This window comes from Rattus norvegicus, chromosome 7 (assembly GCF_036323735.1).
Source record: "Rattus norvegicus strain BN/NHsdMcwi chromosome 7, GRCr8, whole genome shotgun sequence".
Classification (NCBI taxonomy): Eukaryota; Metazoa; Chordata; class Mammalia; order Rodentia; family Muridae; genus Rattus; species Rattus norvegicus.
Window position 1 is genome coordinate 59,341,613 of NC_086025.1, and position 22,269 is coordinate 59,363,881.

General features: G+C 44.8%; 1 protein-coding gene across 2 annotated transcripts in view; it reads right to left on the minus strand.

Annotated features, from left to right (window-relative positions):
- The window catches only part of Srgap1 (SLIT-ROBO Rho GTPase activating protein 1), a 264,594-nt gene that overhangs the window by 126,606 nt on the left and 115,719 nt on the right, over positions 1-22,269 (minus strand). For both annotated transcript variants that reach the window (XM_008765403.4, NM_001191784.2), the window contains exons 2-3: positions 17,618-17,813; positions 12,319-12,481 (exon numbers count right to left, since the gene is read on the minus strand). In XM_008765403.4, the coding sequence (XP_008763625.2) occupies positions 12,319-12,481; positions 17,618-17,813 (359 nt within the window). The remainder of the gene's footprint in view (positions 1-12,318; positions 12,482-17,617; positions 17,814-22,269) is intronic.

Below are 22,269 nucleotides of genomic sequence, written 5' to 3' on the forward strand. Positions count from 1 at the left end.
CACACACACACACACACACACACACACGGAGAGAAAGAGACAGAGACAGAGTGTGTGCGTGTGTGTGTGTGCCTGTATGTGTATGTGTGTGCGTGTGAGTGTGTGTATGTGTGCGCATGTGTGTGTGTTTGTGTGTGTATATGTGTGTGTGTGAGTGTGTATGTGTGTGTATGTGTGTGAGTGTGTATGTGCATGTGTGTGAGTGTGTATGTGTGTGTATGTGTGTGAGTGTGTATGTGCATGTGTGTATGTATATGTGTGTGCCTGTGTGTGTGAGTGTATATGTGTGTGTATGTGTGTGTGTGTGCCGCTGTTACTGTTTGGCATTCATCCTCCAGGCTTGCTGGACCACACACTTCCAGGCATTACTTTCTCCATTCTCATCTTGACAAAGAAACATCTGGGTTACAGATGTGGGCTATGGCCTTTACGTGGGTTCCAGGGATGTGAACACGGGCCATCACGTTTGCACAGTGGTGTTTGACCCACTAAGTCATCCATGACTTTTAAAAAATGAACTTGATCTAGGCAGTGCTTGTGCATGCCTTTAATCCCAGCACTTGGGATGCAGAGGCAGGTGGATCTCTGTGAGTGAGGCCCGCCTGGTCTACAGAGTGAGTTTCAGGATAGTCAGGGCCACACAGAGAAACACTGTCTCGAAAAACCAAACCAGACCAGACCAGACCAGACCAAACCAAATCAAACTAAACCAAACCAAATCGCCACCCCCCCCCAAAAAAAAAACCCACCCAACCAACCAAACTGGATTAGGTGTGATCTTTTATAAGTAGCAAAACCTAAATAAATTTGGTACTAAAAAGTACTTTTATTATCTATAAGTACACTGTAGCCGTCTTCAGACACACCAGAAGAGGGCATCAGATCCCACTACAGATGGTTGTGAGCCACCATGTGGTTGCTGGGGACTGAACTCAGGACCTCTGGAAGAGCAGTCAGTGTTCTTTTTTTTTTTTTTTGGAGCTGGGGACCGAACCCAGGGCCTTGCGCTTGCTAGGCAAGCGCTCTACCACTGAGCTCAATCCCTAACTCCACTAAAAAGTACTTTTAAAATTTTCTCTTTTAAATGAGAAGCAAGTGTTAGACAATTTTTAAAAACCTGTCTCATGTTTTGTTGTTTTAAGTTTATAAAATCAACGATTATAAATCAAACCAAACCAGAACAATTCCTTAAAGTAAAAATACCTGTTTGGCAGGATAGAAGACTACATTTAAATCAGTGTTTCTCAACTGAGGCCAGTTTTGTATAAGGAGACATCTGGCAAGTGTCTGCAGGCCTCTTTGGTTGTCCCTGCTGGGAGGCACTGCTGACTCTGTGAGAGTGGAGCTCCCCACACTTGAACAGAACACCCCACAGTGTGAGCTGGTGCGCCTCACAAAGCACGAGGTGTGTTTCACTGGCTGCTTTCAACAGTTCTTCTTGTCTCTAATTTTCAGTTTATATCTGTACTTAGATTTGGGTTTCTTGGGGTTTATCTAGTCTGCATTCGGTAAACTTGAGTGTACAAACTTGGCTAAATTTGTTATTTGCTAAATTTGGGATATTTTCTTGCAATTATCCTCAAATATTTATTACTGTCTCACACTTTTTCTCCTCTGTTTCAGAAATGCTGACATTGTAAATGTTGGCCACACTGTGCTGATGTAAAGGTTGGTCACACTATGCTACTGTAAATGTTGGCCAAACAGCACTAATGTAAACATTGGCCATACTGTGTGTTCATTCCTTCCTTTCAATGGGGAAATTCAGGAGATGTGATTATATACTATTACTTTTTGGCTTTCTAGGCTCCCCCTCTTTGTCGGATAATTAGAGAGCCAGGAGCCTAGCCTAGCCTAGCCTGTTTCATTCTATTTCTTCCACACATGCTGAATGTCCAAGACCAAAATTGGTGTTTGCTAACCATTAATAACAACTGATCTACCAGGGAGGGTAGTTTCTCTCTCCAAAAAGACTTCTATCGCGTTGTGGTACTCATTGCACAATGTTTGTTACTCAGGAGTTCGGAGCCACAAAGAAAGAGGGAATGGCAGAAACTGGAGCTACACCTTTTGGTCCACTCTGGTTTTTGAATCACAGTAAAAGGCTGCAGGTCTGTGTTCGCTTCTGGTGTCCTCTTACAGGCTCCTTGCTGTCGGGCATCTAGGCTGGAAGATACTAAAGGGAAAATACAGGAAACACTGCCGATCTGGCAGAACTCTCAAGTCTGGTCTTTCATCTGCCTCCTACTACTTAGTCTTGAGATTGCCGCCGCAGGCACTGTGTTTAGGTTTTATGGACGCACTTAGTGGGAGAGACATGGTGGACTGTGCTGACTCCGTTCCCTTGGAGCCTGTATTTACCTAGATTTCATCTTTCCTGTTGGCCAGCACCTGTATTTTCCTGGTGTATCATTTAGCTTTTGCCTTGTAACAAAGCCCTCAAAGCTCAGTAGCACAAAGTTACATTTCACTTAGCTCAGGGTGCTTTGAGTCAGCTGGGGGGGAAATTGCTCTGTTTTGAGCTGGCGGGGCTGTGTTCTCTCTCGGCTGGTGGGGCTGCGTTCTCTCTCGCATCTGTGGTCCGCTGGCAGTCGGGTGAAGTAAGACTCTCTAATTCCTACGTCTAGTAGCCGGCAAGTTGTCACTTAGCGTGTCTGTCTCCTTTCATGTGGTCTCACGCACCCAGATGGTTAACTAGGACTGGGTTCCATGCTTGTCTCAGGGCTCCAGTCATGTCACAAGAAGGTGAGCGGCAGCACTTCCCACAATCTGCTTGATCCATGTTCCCCACCATCCCCGAATACCACAGCCTAAAGTCAGGATGGGCGAGGCCTGCTGACAGCAGACACAAGGCAGAACATCACTGGGGCCAGTTCTGTGTACAATCTATCAGGGCCAGCTGTGTAGTTGAGAAAGCATGGTATTCATCCAACATGGGCACTTCAGTGCTTTTTCTTCCGTTGCCTTTTGACATTTCAGGTCATACCCCAGACCCAGTCTGTGCTCTTTTTGGCAATAAGGGTGTGTCAAAGTGCTTGTAGGATTCAGCCACTGCTAAGAGCATCACTAAGGTAACGTAATAAAATGCCTGCCCCTTCCGTTCTCAGGTTGAATTTTTATCTCTAATTCAGTTTCCCCGGGGTGTTGTTTATAGAGTCCTGTCTTCTTTCTGCAAATTCGTTGCTCCCCACAGGCAGCTCAGCACATGGGAATCACTTCCACAGGCACAGAGAACCTGGAACTGAGAATCTCATAACATCTTGCTCTCTTCCTAACAACGGGACTGTCTGCAGCCATGACTACTGTGAAATCTGCTCTGCCAAGAGTCTCCTGTCTGTCCTCTGGATCCTTATCTGATAGAGTTATATATGTTTCCTCCCAGCCCAGCCTTTGGAGTGTCTCCTCTCCCCAATGCCTCATGTATTTGTGTGTGTGTGTGTGTGTGTGTGTGTGTGTGGTGTGTATAGTGTGTGTGGTGTGTTTGGTGTGTGTGTATGTGTATATGTGTGTGTGTGTGTGTCTGTGTTTAGGGAATTTGTATTCAGGTTCTGGTGAAGGTCAGAGGTCAACCTCAGGACAAACAAACAAGGTCAACCTTGTTTTCTGTTACAAAGTTTCTCACAGGACTGGAACTCACCAAGAATGCTAGGCTGGCTGGTCAGTGGGTCCCAGGGTTGCACGTGTGTCTATGTCTCCAACACTGGACAGGCACGGCACCCAACATTTTTGCATGGGTTGTAGGGGAGTCGAATTCAAGTAGTCATGCGTGATGCCTTCTGTTGGCCACTCTGACTAGTTTAAAAACCCAGCTACCAAAGCAAGAAACTAGCACATGCACACGAAACCAAAGCCTTTCCTAGCCCCACACACTTGTTTAAATACCTACATATCTTCATCCTTTCTCTTCTTCTTTACGGGCAAATTTCCAGAAGGCTCTATCTGTCTTTTCTGCTATAACTTGCTACAGCCAGTGGTCCACAGAAGAGCAGGCTACCTGTTCCAATGATGAAGGCTATCAGTCTTTGACCTGACCCTTGCCTCTGAAGGGGGACAATTTTCCAGGACAACCAATGAGTAACGCATACCACAGTGCTGTTTCAATCTGACCCTGAAACCCCTGCATGGTGCAAACACACTGAGCTTCACGTTATGTGGATGCCATTGGTTGGCTGTTTCTAATACAGATGTTGAGGTTTTATCCCCTGCTATAAGCGCTCAAGAAATAACTGTTAAGCACCTAGCACGCATATTTCCAATGACTATGAACAATACACAAAGTCCGTCCCTTGGGAGCGTGCATGCAAATTAAGCATAGACACAAACAAGTAACTGTGGAATATGTCAGAAAGGGTTTTAGTACCATCTCTATATCTATCTATCATCCATCCATCCATCTATCATCAATCTATCTTTTATCATCCATCTATCATCTATCAATCAACACCACCATATATTATCTATCTACCTATCTTTCTTTCTATCAATCAATCATGTCATTTACTTATCTATCATCTATCATCACCATCATTATCTATCTGTCTATCTGTCTGTCTAGAATCAGAACTAGGGGCCTAGACCTTCCATCTGGGTGAGTCAGGAGTGTGTGAAAGGTTTGGAAAGAGGAATAACAGGAGTCACTTGGACTCAAAAGGATCATTCTAGTTTCTGTATTCATGCCTCTGCTTTGTCACTCACACCACTCAGGAGGAAAGGCAGTTGAAGCCTCTATCCAACTGCTTCCTTCGTCAGAAGACCTTATTTCTTTCCTCCCCCTGATAATGAAAATTCAATGTGCACACTTCAACAGGCCCTGCAGAATCACCCAGTTCTCCATTCACAGAGAGTACTCGGGCACAAACCGTGTCCTGTATATATTGCTCTCCCCACCTCATTAGACACTAAACATCGGTATGATCCTTACGGTTTTAGTTTATGAAATAATTATTACATTGGGCATTTCCTTTACACAGTATGGTCAAGTACAAAATCCAAAAGTCAAAGAGTCACAGACAGAAGAAAAGTAATGTAGAGAAACCTCAACAAGTTTTCAGATGTTTCTAGGCGACTATTCTCAAGGTAATTAATTATTGGTTCCACTACTGACATTTGGGCGCTGGTACCAAAGCAGCACACCATATGGAGAAAGCTTTCAACATTGCTGACTTCAGCTGGATTTTTAAACCATTATGTAATGCATTTTCAAGGAGACACATGAGGTACACACACAGAGTGTGTGCTTAACTCCCCCTAAGACTTTGATAAAGCCTCTGAACAGATGGCAAATTGCTTGTCTGTAGCCCCTCACCTGCTAAACTTTCAGCCAGGTGAGTCATACAGGTCTTGCTGTTGCTAGGCAATGAGGCAACTCTAGAAAGCCAAGAAAAACAGCACCGACTGCCGCCATTCATCGAGCATTTACTAGGGCCAGCCATCTTGGTATGTAATTCACAAAAACCAGCTGAAAACATTTCATAGGAAGGCTTTAGGAAATTCTGTCATTATAAGAAACAATAGTTCAGCTTGGATTTACTTCTAGAAAAAGAGTCAGCCATAAGGTGGCTAAGACTCAAGAGAGCCAGAGTGGGATGCTGGCTTGGGCTTTTCTTCCTTGTATCAATAATTAAGCTGCTCCTGAGGCCACCAGAACACCATTTAATTCTTCTGCTACAGTGCACTAAGATGCCTTGGAAATGTTCTTGCTATATTATTTACGAATGTTGCATAAGCATACTAACTCATATCTAGTTGTTCTCTGCCCATAACAAAAAAATAAATAAATAAAAACCAAAGACCCGTCCACTTACTTTTCAGGGAACATATAAGTGGATAAGTTGGAGCCATGGCTGTCATCAGCCCAGAACCTCAAAAGGATAAGAAGGGCATCCACGCTGTGAAAGTCTGAGCTGCCCTTGACCTACTAATTCCTTCTCCGATTATGCAACCTGACTTGAGTCTCACTGGTACCTGAGAGACTCAAATGTCCAGTTACAAGGAGAGGCATGGAGCCATGCAAACAGTGATGTGCACCATGAAGCCACCAAGTTCCCCATCTGAGGGTTCGTTTCCAGGCATGAGAAATGTTAATGTTTTATACAAGAAGGGCAGGTGGCCAAACTAATGCAACTATATCTCAATTCTTAAAAATTCGTAACATACAAGTAAGTGTAACACACATACACGGCTGTGAAATATATAGGCACACAGCATAAAATGTTTGTATATTACTCATATGAATATATGTGTCGATACTGAAAAAAATGCAAAACATTAATGGGTTGTGTTAAACTGGGTTATTTTACAGAGTATTTTCAGTGTTTCCTGCATTTCTACAAGGAAATCATTGTTACATTTTAAAATTATATATTTTATTATAAATTGTTATATTTAAAAAGTAAGACTATGAAATGATTTGGTAGTTTTCATTTTCAATATTTCAAACATATATGTTTTAAAAAATATCTGTCTGTGTGAATGCGCAGGTGTGTGTATGCATGGGTGTGTGGGTGTACTGTCCCATGTAAGCCCTGGTGACATATGGATGTCAGAGGGCCAACTCGTGGAGTCAGTTCTCATCCCACCAAGTAGCTTCTGGGGACTGGACTCAGTTTCTTTATTAGGGTGTGAACCTACCCTTTACCCTTTCTTTAGCAGCTGAGCCACATCTCCAGCCCTGAACTCAGTTTCATCAGGCTTGGAGGAAAGCACCTTTATCTGCTGAGCCATCCTACCGGCTTTTCATGGACTTTTTTCTCAAAACAAGGTCAGAGCCTTAGAGATCGGCAGTACACCAGTGGTTTGAATCTATTTTTATTTTATTTTATTTTTGTTTTAATTAACTCCAACTAAAACATCTGTTTGGACAAGTAACTTACTTTAAATGTTCCCTTTGCCAGCGTGGCTTTATCCCCATGAAACGTCCCTGTCCTTCACAGTGATGCATGTGAATTTATACAGCTTACTTTGACAGAAGCAAAATGAGAGAAAGACTACAGATCTTAGCCACTGTCTCTCCCTCCTGTCAGATTAAGCCATGCAATCCATGATGGCCGAAATTGGCTAAGGATTCAGATCTCAGTCTGAATTGGATAACCCAGGCGCTTAGGCCAGAGGAGGGCTATTCTCAGTGGCCTGGGGCCAGTGTCAGCTGCTTTAGGGTGGATGGCTGAAATATTTGCTGTCTCCATCCACAGGATAGCTTCCATCAGGCTTCAGAAAGGTAATTTTCATTACCTGTGTTTCCCGATGACTCTATGCATGCTATAGCACATGTGTACTCCCCAACCCCATCAACTTCTCTTCCCTTGGTCCCCTCCTACACATTCACGGCCGTCTTTTGTGACCCACTGAGTTATACATGGCTGGAACACTGGTTTAGAACTGCCCTTTGGAGCCTGGTGGGCCCACCTATGGGTTCCCAACTGAAGACAAGGCCTCCTCTTCCCTTAAAATTCACCACTAGCCCATTGTTCAGTGGGGGGTGGTCCATAATCCTTCAGGCCCAGTCTACAGCAATGTGGCTGCTGTGGGATCATGGTTGCAGAGCTGTGTGTCTCATGTAAGCAACCACAGGTGCTGTGTGTCCACGAGCATGACAGCTTTGTCCCTGCAAAAGTCACTGTTCACAGACGTCTTCCCCAGCCTCTGGCTCTTACAGTATTTCTGCCCTGCCTCTCCTTGTGATCCCAGAGCCTCGGGAGGGTGGTGGCCGTGGTGGTATAGATGTTTCACTTAGGGCTGAGTATCCCATCAATTAATTAGTGTCTGTACGTTGACCAGCTGTGAGTCTGTCTTAGCCATTCAAAAAGAAGCTTCTCTGATGAGAGCTGAGAGCCCCTGTTACAGCAGCCCCCCGGGGGTTCTAGGATTAGGGCTATTCACTCCTCCATTGGGAATCTCCTTTCTTACACTGTTTTTTAACTTATAGTTTTTAATTGGCTTACATGGCATTAGACTTCTCATACAATTATGGGTTTTGACTAACCCTCTCCTACTGAAGTCTCCCCTTCCTCGCCCCCAACCCCCAGGCCCGCTGAAACCTTCCCACCCCTATCTCTCCTTCCTAAGGCTAATGTCCCTTTCCTGGCTTCCTGGATTCAGAAGGCACTACAGGTTGATGACACAAATTGAAAGGTCAAAACTAGGATGCCCACACAGGAGAGGCAGTACATGGCATTTGTCTTTCTGTACTTGGTTTACCTCATGGAATATATACATTTTCCCAGTTCCATCCAGTTATTTGCAAATTTCATTTGTCTTTGCATATGAAAAAAATTCTGTCTCGTGCATGGGAAGCATTTTTATTATTCATTCCTCAGTCACTAGATATCAAGGATGATCCCCTCCCTAGTACTGAGAATAGGGCAGTGACAGCTATGGGTGACCAGACTGCTCAGGGGTGGAATAGATTGTTACAGGAGAGGAATACAGACAAACCGAAAGCTAATCTCAAAAGTGTTTGACCATTCTCATAAAGTGACCAATTATCAGCACCCCCCGCCCCCGCCGACTAGAAAACCAAGAATGACTAGAGTAGCCACAAACTGTCTAGCACCAATGGGCAAAGACAAGAGTGCACAGAAAGCATGTCTCCTCAGCTTGCAGCCCTGAGCACATTCTTCTATCACCCCAAAATGTGGCTTAGGAATAGTATCTGTCCTCTAGGAGTTGGGAGGCTCTGTGAGCTGGGGCACAGTGCTTGACGCCCCTCATGTCAGGTTCATATAGAACTATTTCTATAACCTCTTCCGAGTCAAGCTCCTGTAGCAGTACTATTACAACTGCTCTGATCTAATGAAGAATTAGGTCTCTATGTTGTTCCCTACCCCTCTGCATCAGATTGGGAATTCCTACAGTCTTCTTGATAATTAGATCCATTTGGATATAAAAGCATTCCTTCAATTACCTGCTCCAAACTCTTGATTTGACAGAACAGTTTGGATAAAAGGTTTCTGCTTCTGATTACATTTAAGAGGCCAGTCCTATCGAGCACACGACATCTGTACAGACCTCCATAAAGACAGGAGATACTCTGAAAAATGAGGACACCCCAAACTCTCTCCCAAAGGAGCACACACCAAAGGTGCCACGGTTGTTCTAAAGGCCATTTCAGGCTCACCGTGATGGTGTCATTTCGATAGAGAACAGGCTGTTCAGCCAATCTCACACCGCAACATTGGAAAAAGGAGCCGAAGAACTGGAAACTTGGTGCCTAAGAAAGGAAAGGCCAGATGTGGTGGTGCAGGTCTGTAATCGCAGCACCAGAGAGGCAGAGAGGAGAGAATCACATTCTGAGACAGCCAGCAAGACCAAAACGAACACAAAACAAAAACAACTAAATAAGTAAGCAGGAAGGATAAGCCAGGCAGTCCAGGGACCTGAGATTGGGACTTCAGTGTGGCGTCCTTGACTGCAGGTGGGCTTCGTTGGGCTTGTGTGTTAGTGGGCTGACCGTTCCTCAGTAAGCTATGTCTCTGTGGTTGTAATGACTGAGTCTCTCCAGCCCATCCGTCAGAATTGAGAGAGAAGGCTGTACAGGGCGTACATAACACCCTCCACTACACAACCAAGTTTGTAGGAATCTCCTGCATAGACGGCAGCCTCAGCATCTAAGTGAATGACCAATTCTGGTAGGAAACAAGCAGCCATGTGTCTGCTCGCTTTTTCATTTGCCATGCATTCCCCAGATCCACCTTAACAAAAATCGGGGTCTCATTTCCTCAACTACTGGGAATATTGGCTGTTGAAACTCACAGCTGATCCCTCCCTCCCTGGGAATTGCCCTTGAGAACTTCCTTCTGTTAAAGGGAGCTGCTTTTCCTAAGAGCACTCCAAGGTCAAGGCCTCCAAACCTAAAACCCAAGGCTCCCTGCCTGGATATGAGACGACTCCAGAGGTTCTCCAAGCCCCAGGGCTCACAGCATCTCTTTCTGCCCAACCTTGTTTTGTTCAGACTCAGGAAGAGTAGAGACAGGGGATTCTCTTTAATATCAAGAACAATCTGGGGCTGGAGAGATGGCTCAGTGGTTAAGAGCACTGACTGCTCTTCCAGAGGTCCTGAGTTCAATTCCCAGCAACCACATGGTGGCTCACAACCATCTATATTGGCATCTGATGCCCTCTTCTGGTGTGTCTAAAGACAGCTACAGTGTTCTTATATATAATAAATAAATCTTTTTAAGAACAATCTCCCAAGATCACAAAACAAGGAAGCAGACGAGCCAAGGACATGACTATTGTCCTTGTTTCTACAGCTTCATTAAGCCCTTGTCCTTGTCATGAAAGGTTTCTCCTTATTTGGCCATCTTAGCTAGCATCCACCCCTTCACCTGTTTCTAGTTGTATCAACCGAAGTCCCGTCAAACTCAGTATTTTCCCATACACACGTGCTCCAGCAGGCCTTAGAATGGCCCCTTGTCTTTCCTTGCCTTTTATTTGTCCCTTTTTCTGTCCCTTAGGTCAAGTGAAGAACCCCAGCCTCCAGGTTCCCTCAGTAGACCGCACATCTCTTTAGCTTGGGAATGCATAATTATAATGGGTTTCTTGCCAGTAGGGACGTGTCTTTTAACTCAGCTTTGCCAAGCACACAGCTTATAGATGTTTTGCTCAATGGATGATTAAATGAGGTGCTATCCTTATAAGTCCTGACTGAATCCTTGCAAGGCCCCCATGTTGGGGAAGCAGCTTTTAGTGGATTCGATGCAACCTTCCTGAGACCAGCCTTTTTCCATCTTTGAAGTATGATGCCCAGCACTTGGACCACTGCAAATGCTCACAGATACAACCATAGTGAATACCACAAAAGGGCTCATGGAGCAGCAAGACCATTCCTTCACTTCCCTGGCTCAGTTGAAACTCATATATACACACACACATACACACACACACACACACACACACACACACACACACACACACACATACATGCACACACACACATACACACATACGTGCATACACACACACACATTTTTAAGCTCTCTTATTTAAGATGTTAAGACATTTCTCTGCCTAGTCTTAGATCCTGCACAGAAAGTTCTCCTTTGTTCGAAACATTTCTCTCTATTTAACACAGCATACAATGTCGTAGAACTTGCCAAATTCCATTTCTAGGTCAGAAATCAAATCTAATGCGGCTACATCAAGCACAGCTGAGCTGCCTTCCAGCTGGTCTCTGTGACCCTACACCCTTGTTTTAAGAGGCCCCTTTGAAACACAAATAAAAAGTGAATCAACGGGGTGTGCCTCCCTTCTCTGAAGCTAAAAAAATTTACAGGAGACAGGGCTGGTTATCAATCTAGGCATGGAGCACCATTAACGCAAAGTTGAGAAGGTCTGTGGAGACACATGCTCTCAGCATAGAAACTAAAAGCTAGGCGAGGAGCCTTTATACAGGAAGTTCCAATTCTGTTATTGTTCTCAACAAAAATGTCCAAACAACGAAAGTACTCACTGTGCTGACAGAAGTAATGATGACAGGAAGACTTAGAAGCCCAGGTTTTGTTTTGTTTGTTTGTTTGTTTTCTGTAAATGGATTCAGGAAGGAGGAAGGTGTCTGACATATTAGAAACTAAATTTTCTAGACCCTGTGGCATTCCACCACCCCACTTCAGTCTCTCATAGCCTCTGAGGCTGGGCTTTAAGGAGACAGTGTGATAATGTTTTTCCTGGGAGGGTCACACACGTGACATGCTTCACAAGCTGGGTCGTGTATGAGCCAGGACAGAAGGCCGTGGGGCCTTCCTGTCTAAGTGTGGGGGTCAGAGGAGACACAGGTGAAACTTGTAGGCACTTAAAAAGGTTTTATTATTATAATTAAGTGTGTGTGTGTGTGTGTGTGTGTGTGTGTTTATATATGGTCATGACTGTGGGTACTTATGGAGGGCAGAGGCATCAGGTCCCCCTGGAGCTGGAGTTACAAACAATTGTACGCTGCCCAATCTGGGTACTAGAAAGCAAACGAGTCCTCTAAGTATAAGCTAACTAGGGTAAGCTCTTAACCGCTCATCTATCTCTCCAGTACCCATCAAAAATATTTCTTTTGTTCATGTTCTTCAGGTCAAATATTCATTAATTTAGTTAATATAAATAAGTATATCTAGTAGATAAAGATAATAATGTATACATTAAAACATTCATGTGCACAAATGATCACTTACGCACCATAAGCATACAGTATAAATACGCAAGCTCAGGGTTCACCCTCTAATTTGTGTCTTTACAATAGTCGTGCCTTTAATTCTCTTTGGCCACCTTCTCCTCTGTGGCTGTAGGCAAGATGGCTACCCGGAAGCATGCTATGGCAGTGTGTGGGGAGTCTACCTTTTTAAACATCCGGGTGGAGTCCTCGCTTATCTGCATGAACCGCATAATGACGTTGTTCAGGTAGATGTCACTCAAGGTGGCGTGGTCTTTGCTCTCTCTTCTCACTTGGTTCAGGAGCAAATACCAGCAGTTCACCGGAGACAACAGGTTCTGGTCTTTCCTGGGAGATAAAGGAGGACAGAATTACCACTGGCCCAGCAGGGAGAGGAGCCATAGCAGATGGGGCTGCCACTGTTCATTGTGGTCTGAGCATTTCTTAGACCAGAGCATGTTACAGCCTGCAGGAACCCTGCAACTTACCAGGCCTGGAAAGAAAACTTGGCTCAAAAATCCTGTATAACCTCCTGCCCCTGACCAGGGCCCCAGGAGCCCAACCTAGACAGTGCTTAGGCAGCCCCCAGGTTTAGCACCCCACTAAGGAAAGCACTTGTGTTTACATGAAAATCTATTGGCTACTGTCTCACACAGACTGGTCTGCTCACAAAGTCTGCTTTGAGTGGTCAGCCTACTGCTGGAAAAGAAATTTGGCAAGGCATACTTTCCACAGAATACAAATTTGAAGGCTATTTATTAATCCCTGGATGCACAGACTCCAGCCTCCTAAAACCATTCCCGGGGAATCTGAGCTCTCTAACATTGTCTGGAAGCTTATGAATAGAACCCAAAAGTTTGCGGGTTCACGGCATGTCACACATCCTGGTGAAATTCACAGAGCTGCCTCAGATTTGTAAATGAGCCTGGTTTATTCTGAGATGATAAAACCAAATGGACTACAAAGCCACACAAACTTAGGCATATATACACACGAATTCAAAGAACAACTCCATCCCAACACGCTGGGCAACCAGAAGGTCACTACTTGAAACTGGAAACTGAAAGCACAATTTGTTGTTGTTGACTACTAAAAACTAACCCCTGAAATGGCAAAGTGGCAGTGTTACTCCTAACCCAGGCAGAGAATGTAAGCAGATGTAAGCTTTATTCATTTTTCTTCTTTTGAATTTGCATGTGTACATGAGAGGGGAAGGGGGGAGATGGGGAAGGGACAGGAGAGTACATGTGTCATGGCATAGGTGTAGAGGTCTGAGGTCCACCTCCCATGGGGACCCTCACCTTCTATATTGCTTGGATAGGGGCCGTCACTATCCTGGTGTAGGCCAGGCTACTGCCCTTTACACTAATAAAGATTCTCTTGACTCTGTTTCCTGTCTTCTTGCAGGAATTTACAGATACACATGTGCTATATTATATACAGGTTCTGGGATCAGGATGCAGGATGCCAGGTTTGCCCAGCAAGCCAACTCTCCAGCAAGATATAATACCTCATTATTCATAAACACTATGACTGAACATTAAGTCAGGGGGAACAAAAAGATAGTCATGTCTTTCTACTATTAAGTCACTCAGATTCTACATTTACTATTGCACTGAATCTGGGCAGTTGAAGCAGGCGGGTGAAGAGTTTAGGGCTGGGCTACATGGCAAGTTCAAGGACGCCTTATAATAAGGTCCCATGTTTAAAAAAATACAAAGAAAATATTTATTATCCCCAAAACCTACATAGAGTTACAACCTGTGTCTAAAAGAAAAAGAAAGTAAGATCAGAACCAGAAAGGGGCCCAGGAAGAACCCCTAGCACCCTGGAATTCCAGCCTTGTCCTGGGACACCTTTTTTCTCAGAACCATTAAAAAGGAATGTTGTGTTCATGGCAGATGTGTGTTGCCTTTCAATTGACATGCTCTTTCTAGTCAACTCTGGAAGTGAGAGCTACGGTGTTCATTTAAACAATGCTTCTCCTCTGTCCTGCAGGAGCTCACAAATCCTTGAGAACATTTCATGAATCTCTGTGTTCTCAGTGTCCACTCAGACGAAAGCATCAAATAATACTTCATTGATGGGATAAAACACATTATTATCATTGCCTTGCTATTAGTGCTAACCGTGATATCAACAATAACATGGTAATACTAGCAGCTATCATGAGTGAGAAGCAGTTGGCAGGTTGAAGCTGGGAACTTTAAGCCAGGCTTGGAGGTACAAGGTGGGCAATCCCAGCAATTTGGGAGGCTGAGGCAGGCAACTAATCCCAAGCCAGCCTGGATAACTCAGAGAGACCCCATCTCAAATCCGCATCAATATTAATGAGAGGTCATGGGTGGTTCTTACTCTAAGTTCTTATCTCGGCTCCTACTTTTTTTCCTGTGTGGTTGTGGGACAACACTGCTAGCCTCTCTGTACTTCAGACTCTTACAATGGATAAATATCATAACCTGTCCCATGAGGTCATTACGGTGATGACTTGGATTCCTATCTGTGTTTAAATGTCTGCCATCATGCCTCGGACACAGTAAGTGCCGAGTATATGAAGTTAGCTATTTTTATCTGGAGGCTGCTCTGATCAAGACTTAACATTAACTCCATTTAATCCTTACCACTTACCGTGTCCTGACTCCTGACTGACAACAACAGAGCTCAAAGCGGACCAAAGACTGGATAAGGACCAAAGTGAGTACCAGAAGGAGTCTTTGTGTGGGAAGGCGGATCCAAACCTTGTTCTTTTTATTTGCAGTAGTGACATTAAGCTAAGGACCGTTTACACAGATACTGTCCTCAAACTGAATAAAAACAGGCTCCAAGTCTAGCTTCGATGATGAGTGTGAGCATGATTCTACTAAAACTCATTTGTCTGGAAGAAGGAGAAGAAATGCTACGTGCATGCCAGCCTCCAGTCACGGCAAGGACTTTGCCACTTACAGTCATGAGCCCCCACATGTCCAGTTAGAAAAACCAAAGGTTAGAGAAGGTATGTAATGACATAGTCAAACAGTAGTCATTATTCAGACCCAGGTCTGGCTGCTTGTTAATGGAGCTGGGTTTTGAGTTTCTGATCCATTTATAATCCATTTCATCTCTAGCTCTACATTCAATAACGAATAATGCTCTAGCCAAAGGCAAACTGAAGCTGCATGCATAAATATTTAATTGCATTTAGTGGAAGAGGCACACACCCATGGGGGTCAGGGAACTACCTTTGGTAGTTAATTTTCTTCCCTCTGGGTGAGTTCTGGGATTTGAACTCAGGTTATCAGGCTTGGCCTCCACCTGCTAGGCCGTCTTGCTAACCTGGCTACTCTCCCTTCAGGTTCCATGGTCATGGAAAAGTTTGAAGTGGAACTTCAAGGTCACTGAGAAGAAGGCTGGGTTCTCAGTAGCACCCCTGATTCCTAGGCTGAGCAGGCGGGTCTCTTTGTTGCCCCTGTGTGGGAGGGTAGGTGGGTTTTATTTCTTCTATCACTGGGGTGGGCCATCCTTGGAACTGAAGGACATTGAAGAGAGGCTTACAGTGGAAACTTTGCCTTCACTTTATCTCTCTCTATAACTCTTCATCTTGTGTAGACCTCACTGCCAGCTGTTCTTCTGCAGGGTTAAGGATGGGTACCTTTGTCAATCTGCAGACCTTCACTTCTCTTGCCCTTCCTTTGGACCCCAGAAACATCCATCCTCCCTATGAATCCAGGTATATCATGAGGGCATCATTATAACCATCATTTCTAGGAATTTTATGGCAATACTGTTTGCAGAGTCCCTGGCCCACTGTGCTTTTTGAAACACAGTCTCTCTCTCTTGTATCCGCCCCTCCCTCTAGGGTGGCTAAGACCACAAGGTCACACACCATGAGAGACCCTTGCTGTTCTCCCTTCTGGGTTATCTTCCTGTAGCCGACAACCTTGCCTGTCACTTTAATGAAGGTATGGGCAGGTCAACTTAAAATGCCTCGAAGATTCCTATGTCTGCAGGACAAAGGCCCGACTGCCCACAGGGGCATGTAAGGGTCTGTGGTGTGCTCCAAGTAATGCTTGTGGCCACGCTGCACCTCCAATTACAGTGTATTCTCAAAGAGCCGTTTTACAGACCTTGGCCAACAACCCCTCCCTTTCGGTCCCTCACTATGAGGTTCCCTTCTTCAGTTCCCTTTCAGAGTCAGCTAGTCAGTATGTGTCACTCTGCATGGAACTAAAGAGATGGCTCGGGGGTACTGCCTGCCTTGTAGGCGCAAGCATATGAATTTGAGCCATGGACCCCAACACTGAAGCACTCTGGCCTCCGTATCAGGTACACATTCATGTTTGTGCACCATTACATGTACACACACACACACACACACACACACACACACACACACACACACACCACTCTTCCAGGACTTTCCCTTCTCTACCTCCATTACAGAACATGCTTCAGCCTCCTCTGTCTGTGGTCCCCTAGGCTTGCCCTTTGGTTCACTCGTGGGCAATCACCTTCTTGTCTCTGTGACTGGTGAGACTCAGAACAGAATACCTGTGGGTTCTTTCTAATCCAATGAAGTACATTAACGTTAGAGTTTAGCTGTGCTCACCCATAAGCTTTTACTGAAAGTCTTTGTTTTCAAAAGTTTTGATTGCAACTGCCACAAACATGTTGGCCATGCTCCCCAGGAACATTAAACCCAAACAACCGTTATTGCTTATTTTCATACAAAAATCATTAAGGAGTGGCACAGGCCCATAATCCTGTTAGGGGGCGGGCAGGGCTGTCTTAAGTACCAAACTTGCCTAGGCTACAGAGTGAGCCCTGGTTTTAAGAAATGGAGAAAAAAGAAAGGAAAAAGAGGAGGAGGGAGGGGACAGAGCAGGGAAGAGGAGAAAAAAACCAATAACACAAACCAAACCAAACCAAACCAAACAAGCCTCTAGACAAATCTCGAGACCTTGGCTTACAGCAGCTACCTTAAACCCACCCTTTCAAATGTCTTCTATGGCTGATATCAGCCACTTTTCTGTAGTTGGGAGTTTTACAAACATTGGTTGAAAATATACACTTACGGCTAGGAAGCACAGTGGGAATGGAGAAAGGCTGTTGGATTTGTGGGGACATGTTTGCCAGTAACTTCAGAGACTAAAGAGGGGATGTCTGGAACCAAAGCAGTCTGGAGAAAAGACAAGGCAGCCATCTCCTTGGAAAGGTGAGTCTGAGTCAAGTCTCTCTCTATCGGTCCATCTGTCCATCTGCCATCTCGCCATCCATCAATCCCTCCCTCCCTCCCTACCTCCTTCCTTTCCTTCCTCTCTCTCCCTCCCCTACCCCCACCTGCATCCCAGGTACTGAACCAATAACTCAACTCTTCCTCCCTCCCTCTCTTCCTTTCTCCCTCCCTGCTCTCCCCACCTGACCCCAGGTATTGAACCCTATGACCCCATGCATGCTAGGCCCTCAGCCCCCAGAGCAACGCCCACAGCTGGGAACAGCCTTTCTTACTTGAACTGTTGATGGTCCTTAGTGCTTCTTGTTTTGGCCATGAACCTTTCTGCCAGCTTCTCCAGGTTCCGAGAATATTCGGTCTCAATTTCGGCTTTCTTCCGGAAGAAATCCTGTAGGTCCTGGAGCAGCTGAACTCGCATCTCCGTCTGCTGCTCCAGGCATTTTTGTTGCTCTACCAGCTGAGCTCGGATTTCTGAGGAAAGACAAGAATCCCTCTGGTGATGTCATGGAAGTGACCAAGACACGCAAACTGGCGAGTCATGCACAGTGACTCCTATCACACAGGTGGCCGTGTTTTCAGCCTCTGCTGGAGTCCTGCACCCAGGTTGGTTTTTACTTTTTATATTATATCCATTTATTCACTATAATTCTATGTATGTATGCTTGTCAGTACATGTGCAAGACAGAGTGGGTGCTGAAACCAGAGGACAGCCTGTAGGAGTAGGTTCTGTTCCTCCTCCATATAAGTCTAATAGATTGGACATGGACTATTAGCTTGGTGGAAACACCTTTACCCACTAAGCCACTGGCCTTGGTTGTTTTATTTTAAAACATCTGCTGGCCTTCTTTAAAAAAAAAAATGACATGAGACTGAGGGGAAAATATAGCACATTTGAATAGAACTAGGTCACACACTTGTAGTACCACAAACACACACTGAGTCGTGAGAGAAGGAAATTGCATCCTTTCAGACAAGTCCAAATGCTGGGGTGCTGCTGTTATCAGAGTGCATTGTAAAACATTCGGTGGCGTTTTACATTTTGAGCCTGAATAGAAAAGAAACGGGCATCATCACTTCCAGACGTCGGAGCCATGAAACATTTGTCAGTTGGCACATACGGAGACTGACATCTGGCAATTTTTATTTAGGGCATACACTCCTCATTTGTAAAACACTTAGCTTCGGGGTTTATAGGCATGCCGGACCTAAAAATAACTTCTTTCTAGATCCAAATAATCCATTCATAACCAGGCAGCCCGCAGACTCCAACTTAGTACTCGCTTCACAACACCGAGGCCACTCGCTCCCTCAGCCTTCACTCAGTCAGTACACATCGTTCAAACTGACACCTTCACCCACACACAGAATCCTGAGACTCCTTTGGCCATTTCAATACGTTAGAAGCACGGAGGCTGTGTGTCTGTGGATTCAGAGGAAGCACAAAACAAACACAGAACTATCTTAAGTGCCTGCTGCAGAGAAAGCCATGTCTGGAAAACAAGTCATGCTATGCACACACCTCTGTTCCAAGGCCTAAGGCGAACTTCCAAAGACAAGAAGGGTTCTCTCAAGAGGGAGCTCTGTGTGTCTCCTTCTCCAGTGTTCTCACCTATGCTCCAAAAGAGGCCAGCAGCCTAACTCAATGGTGACAGAGGAATCCTGTCCCAAGAGCACTTTCTTCAGTTCTTAGTAGGATCCCTTCCAGGCAGAGGTGGTGGCAGATTTGATTACCTTAGTTAATCTCATTAACAGCTGGGTGGCTAAGGCGTGGGGACAGGAGCAGGTCAGGACACTTGCTGAGGTGAGTAATACTGAATTAGAATAATATTTACTCCTTTACAGCCTGCTTTACAGAGAGTAAGTTTGGGTCTAAAGGCAAAACAATCACTTTAAGAACCATTTGGTAAGTGGGATTGCCCTGGGACCCATCTTTGCTTTGTGAGTCTGACCAATGGAACACTTCATGCTATTTCCCATGTGTCCAGTGGTTTGGAGCACTTGTCTGATGCCCCAGCTATAGATTAGCAGAGAAACCTAAAGAGATCTGTCCTGGGGTCTGCTCCACTCCAGGCAATGCTGTTTCTGAGGTCCCTTGGCAAAAGCAAGGAGGTGGACCTCAGGTTCTTTCTGGGTTGAGGGATCCTCTTCACAACATCAATGAAATGAGGCTGTCATTGGAGAAAGCACATCACCGACAAGCTTTTAACTACAAGGAGGGAAAGGCATCTGGTTCACAGTCAATCAAAGTTTTCCAATGTAGTATTATAATCAGCGCGGCTGCCAAACGGTTTCTCCTAAAAACACTTAGTTATTTCTGTTTTACGAAGAAGGGGGAAAAAAACCCCAAAACACCAAGGATTCGGGTATGTCTCATCAGGAATTCCAGTAAATCTTTTGAGATGAAGTGATGTTTTTAGCAAATCCTGCTGTGCTAAGAGAAAATGAGCCAATTATGTTAGGAGGACCAGCCACCCCCACTTCCTCTCACCTTGGCATTCGATAGGAAACGAAAGTAATTTCATACAGATCTCATCAGAGTTGCCCAGTAGTTATATGGGCTTTCTTCAACCGGGTAGAAATAATTAAAACTCCTAGAAAAATCATGAGCCTTACTTCTGTACTGTGTAATACAAGTTCCTTCCCAACCCCAGATTCTAGGGTGGTCCATTAAGGTGGTCCTAGCAGCTCTCTCGGGTCAGTCTCGATGGGGGTCATTATTTCCAGACTCAAGGATCATCTGAATGTAGCCGAGTGCATCGCTGTTGAGCTTGAATCTCAGGTTTGGCTGAGTCCAGGGCTCTGGACACTCAGCTTTGTCTGGTAGGACACAGGAGCCTTGCCGTGCTAAAGGCAGTTCCTAACAAAGGGTAGATACTTTGATTTTGTTGGTCTAACTGGATACAGAATGGAAAACTCACAGTAAGTTCACAGGTAAATTTTTTAATCACATGTTCTAGTTAGGATTCTGTTGCTATGTCAAACGCTGATCAAAACACAACTTATGGGAGGTAAAAGTTCACCACTGAGAGAAGCCAAGGCAGAAATCCAAGGTCTGGAGACAGGATCTGTACAAAAACACAGAAATGCTGCTCACTGACAAGCTTTCTTATGTAACCCAGGACACCTGCCCAGGGGTGACACTGCACAGGATGAGCTGTGCCCAACTCATACAAATCTACAGTCAAGAAGCTTCCCCATGGATGTACCTGCCTGTGGGCCAGCGCAACGGAGACAAGCCCTCAACTGAGCTTCCCTTCTCTCCCAGGTGTCTACTTGGTGTCAAGATGAGAAAAAGTAACAAGTGTACCAGGCAACTTTTAGAAGCTCCACTGAGGGGACACTGAACAGTTCTGAACAAAGAAGGGAAGAGAATCAGACCTGCATCCCAGAGAAGGGCCTATGCAACAGAGGGAATGCTAAATGCTCTAAGCCTCACAAGATAATTTCATCTGTAAGCATATAGTCTTCCTTCTGATGGTACACTAGTAGCCAGAATGAACTACCAGTAGCAGCAGCAACATCAAAATGAAATAATATTTAAAAAAAAAAACCATAGGGAAGCAAGGCAGAATCCTTGCACGAATGAATGGTATTTGTGTTTCTCCCACGCTTGGTTATTTATGAATCATTTCCTTCTACCACCTGGTGTAGAACTAATGATTACTGTATTTCCATCTAATTTCATATAGATTAAAGAAATCAACTTTCAGTTATAGTGTAGAGAAATCCAAGAAGCTATTCAACCCACTGTGACCATCGGTCACATTGAACACAAGAAAGATGCTCAGATTGTCAAACTTCAGTTTTTGTGTTCAGGGACAGGGTCTCACGCGGCCCAGGCAGCCTGGTTTCAAAATTGCTACGAGTCTGGCCTTGAACTCCTAATCTTCTCCTGCCTCTACCTTGAAAGTACTGAGATTAAAGATACAAACTCCAAAATCCTAATACAATACAAGAAAAATAAAAAGAAAAACACCCCAATAATCTGTATAAACATAAAGTAGACATACCATGCCTCGTGAATATAAAACTAGTTTTATATGTTTGCTCATCTTTTTAAAGGTGTTATTAAAATACTATTAAAAATCATAACTACTAAAACCATCAAAATCACCAATGTAAGAGAATTAATTGGCAATACCCATCTAAGAGAATTGTTCCTCTAAGACCTCAGGAAACCAGAGGCTAGCTTTCTCACGGGTGGATCCAGAGTGCCCATCAAATGAGTCTCTGAAGAGAGTCGGCAGGCTTGGTCAGAAGACACACACGGCGAGCACAGACCACACGGGCCCCACTTAGATGTGTGGCGTTGAAATGTGTCTCCTCGACTGTGAAATGCCCACTCGCTTGTCAGTGTCCTTGCACATGTAGTAGGAGGCTGCAAAGTCTAGGATAGGAAAACACTTCCTTACCGTGTGAAGGGCTTCTTGAGTCGCCTTTCCCATCACTGGGACAAAGCACCTCCAAAATGTGACACAGAGAAAGGGTCTCCCGTGGCCCGAGGTTTGGGGATATTTTGTTCTGTGTTCTTCGAGCCCTGTTGCTGTGGACTTGGGTTGACGCAGAACATCACGTGTGACACTGTAAACAGCCATTACTCTGCGGTACTCAGACAGCGGACAGCCAGCACAGAAGGGACCTGGGACAAGATATTCTAGGAAAGGCGCATTTCCATGGGACCTCCACTGGGTCTTCCCTTCTAACAGCCTACTCAAGTATGACTTCGGCAGTTATTTAGATGAAGTTAGGACCCTCTTGATTCAACTGGCTCTCCATAGTATCACTATCTGGGGACCAAGTTCTCAGCACATGAGCCTTTTGGGGGTACCTATCATATCCAACAACAACAACAACAACAACAACAACAACAACAACAACAACAACAAGTCTATTATTAAGTGTGTAATGCAAAAAAGAAAAAGCAAAA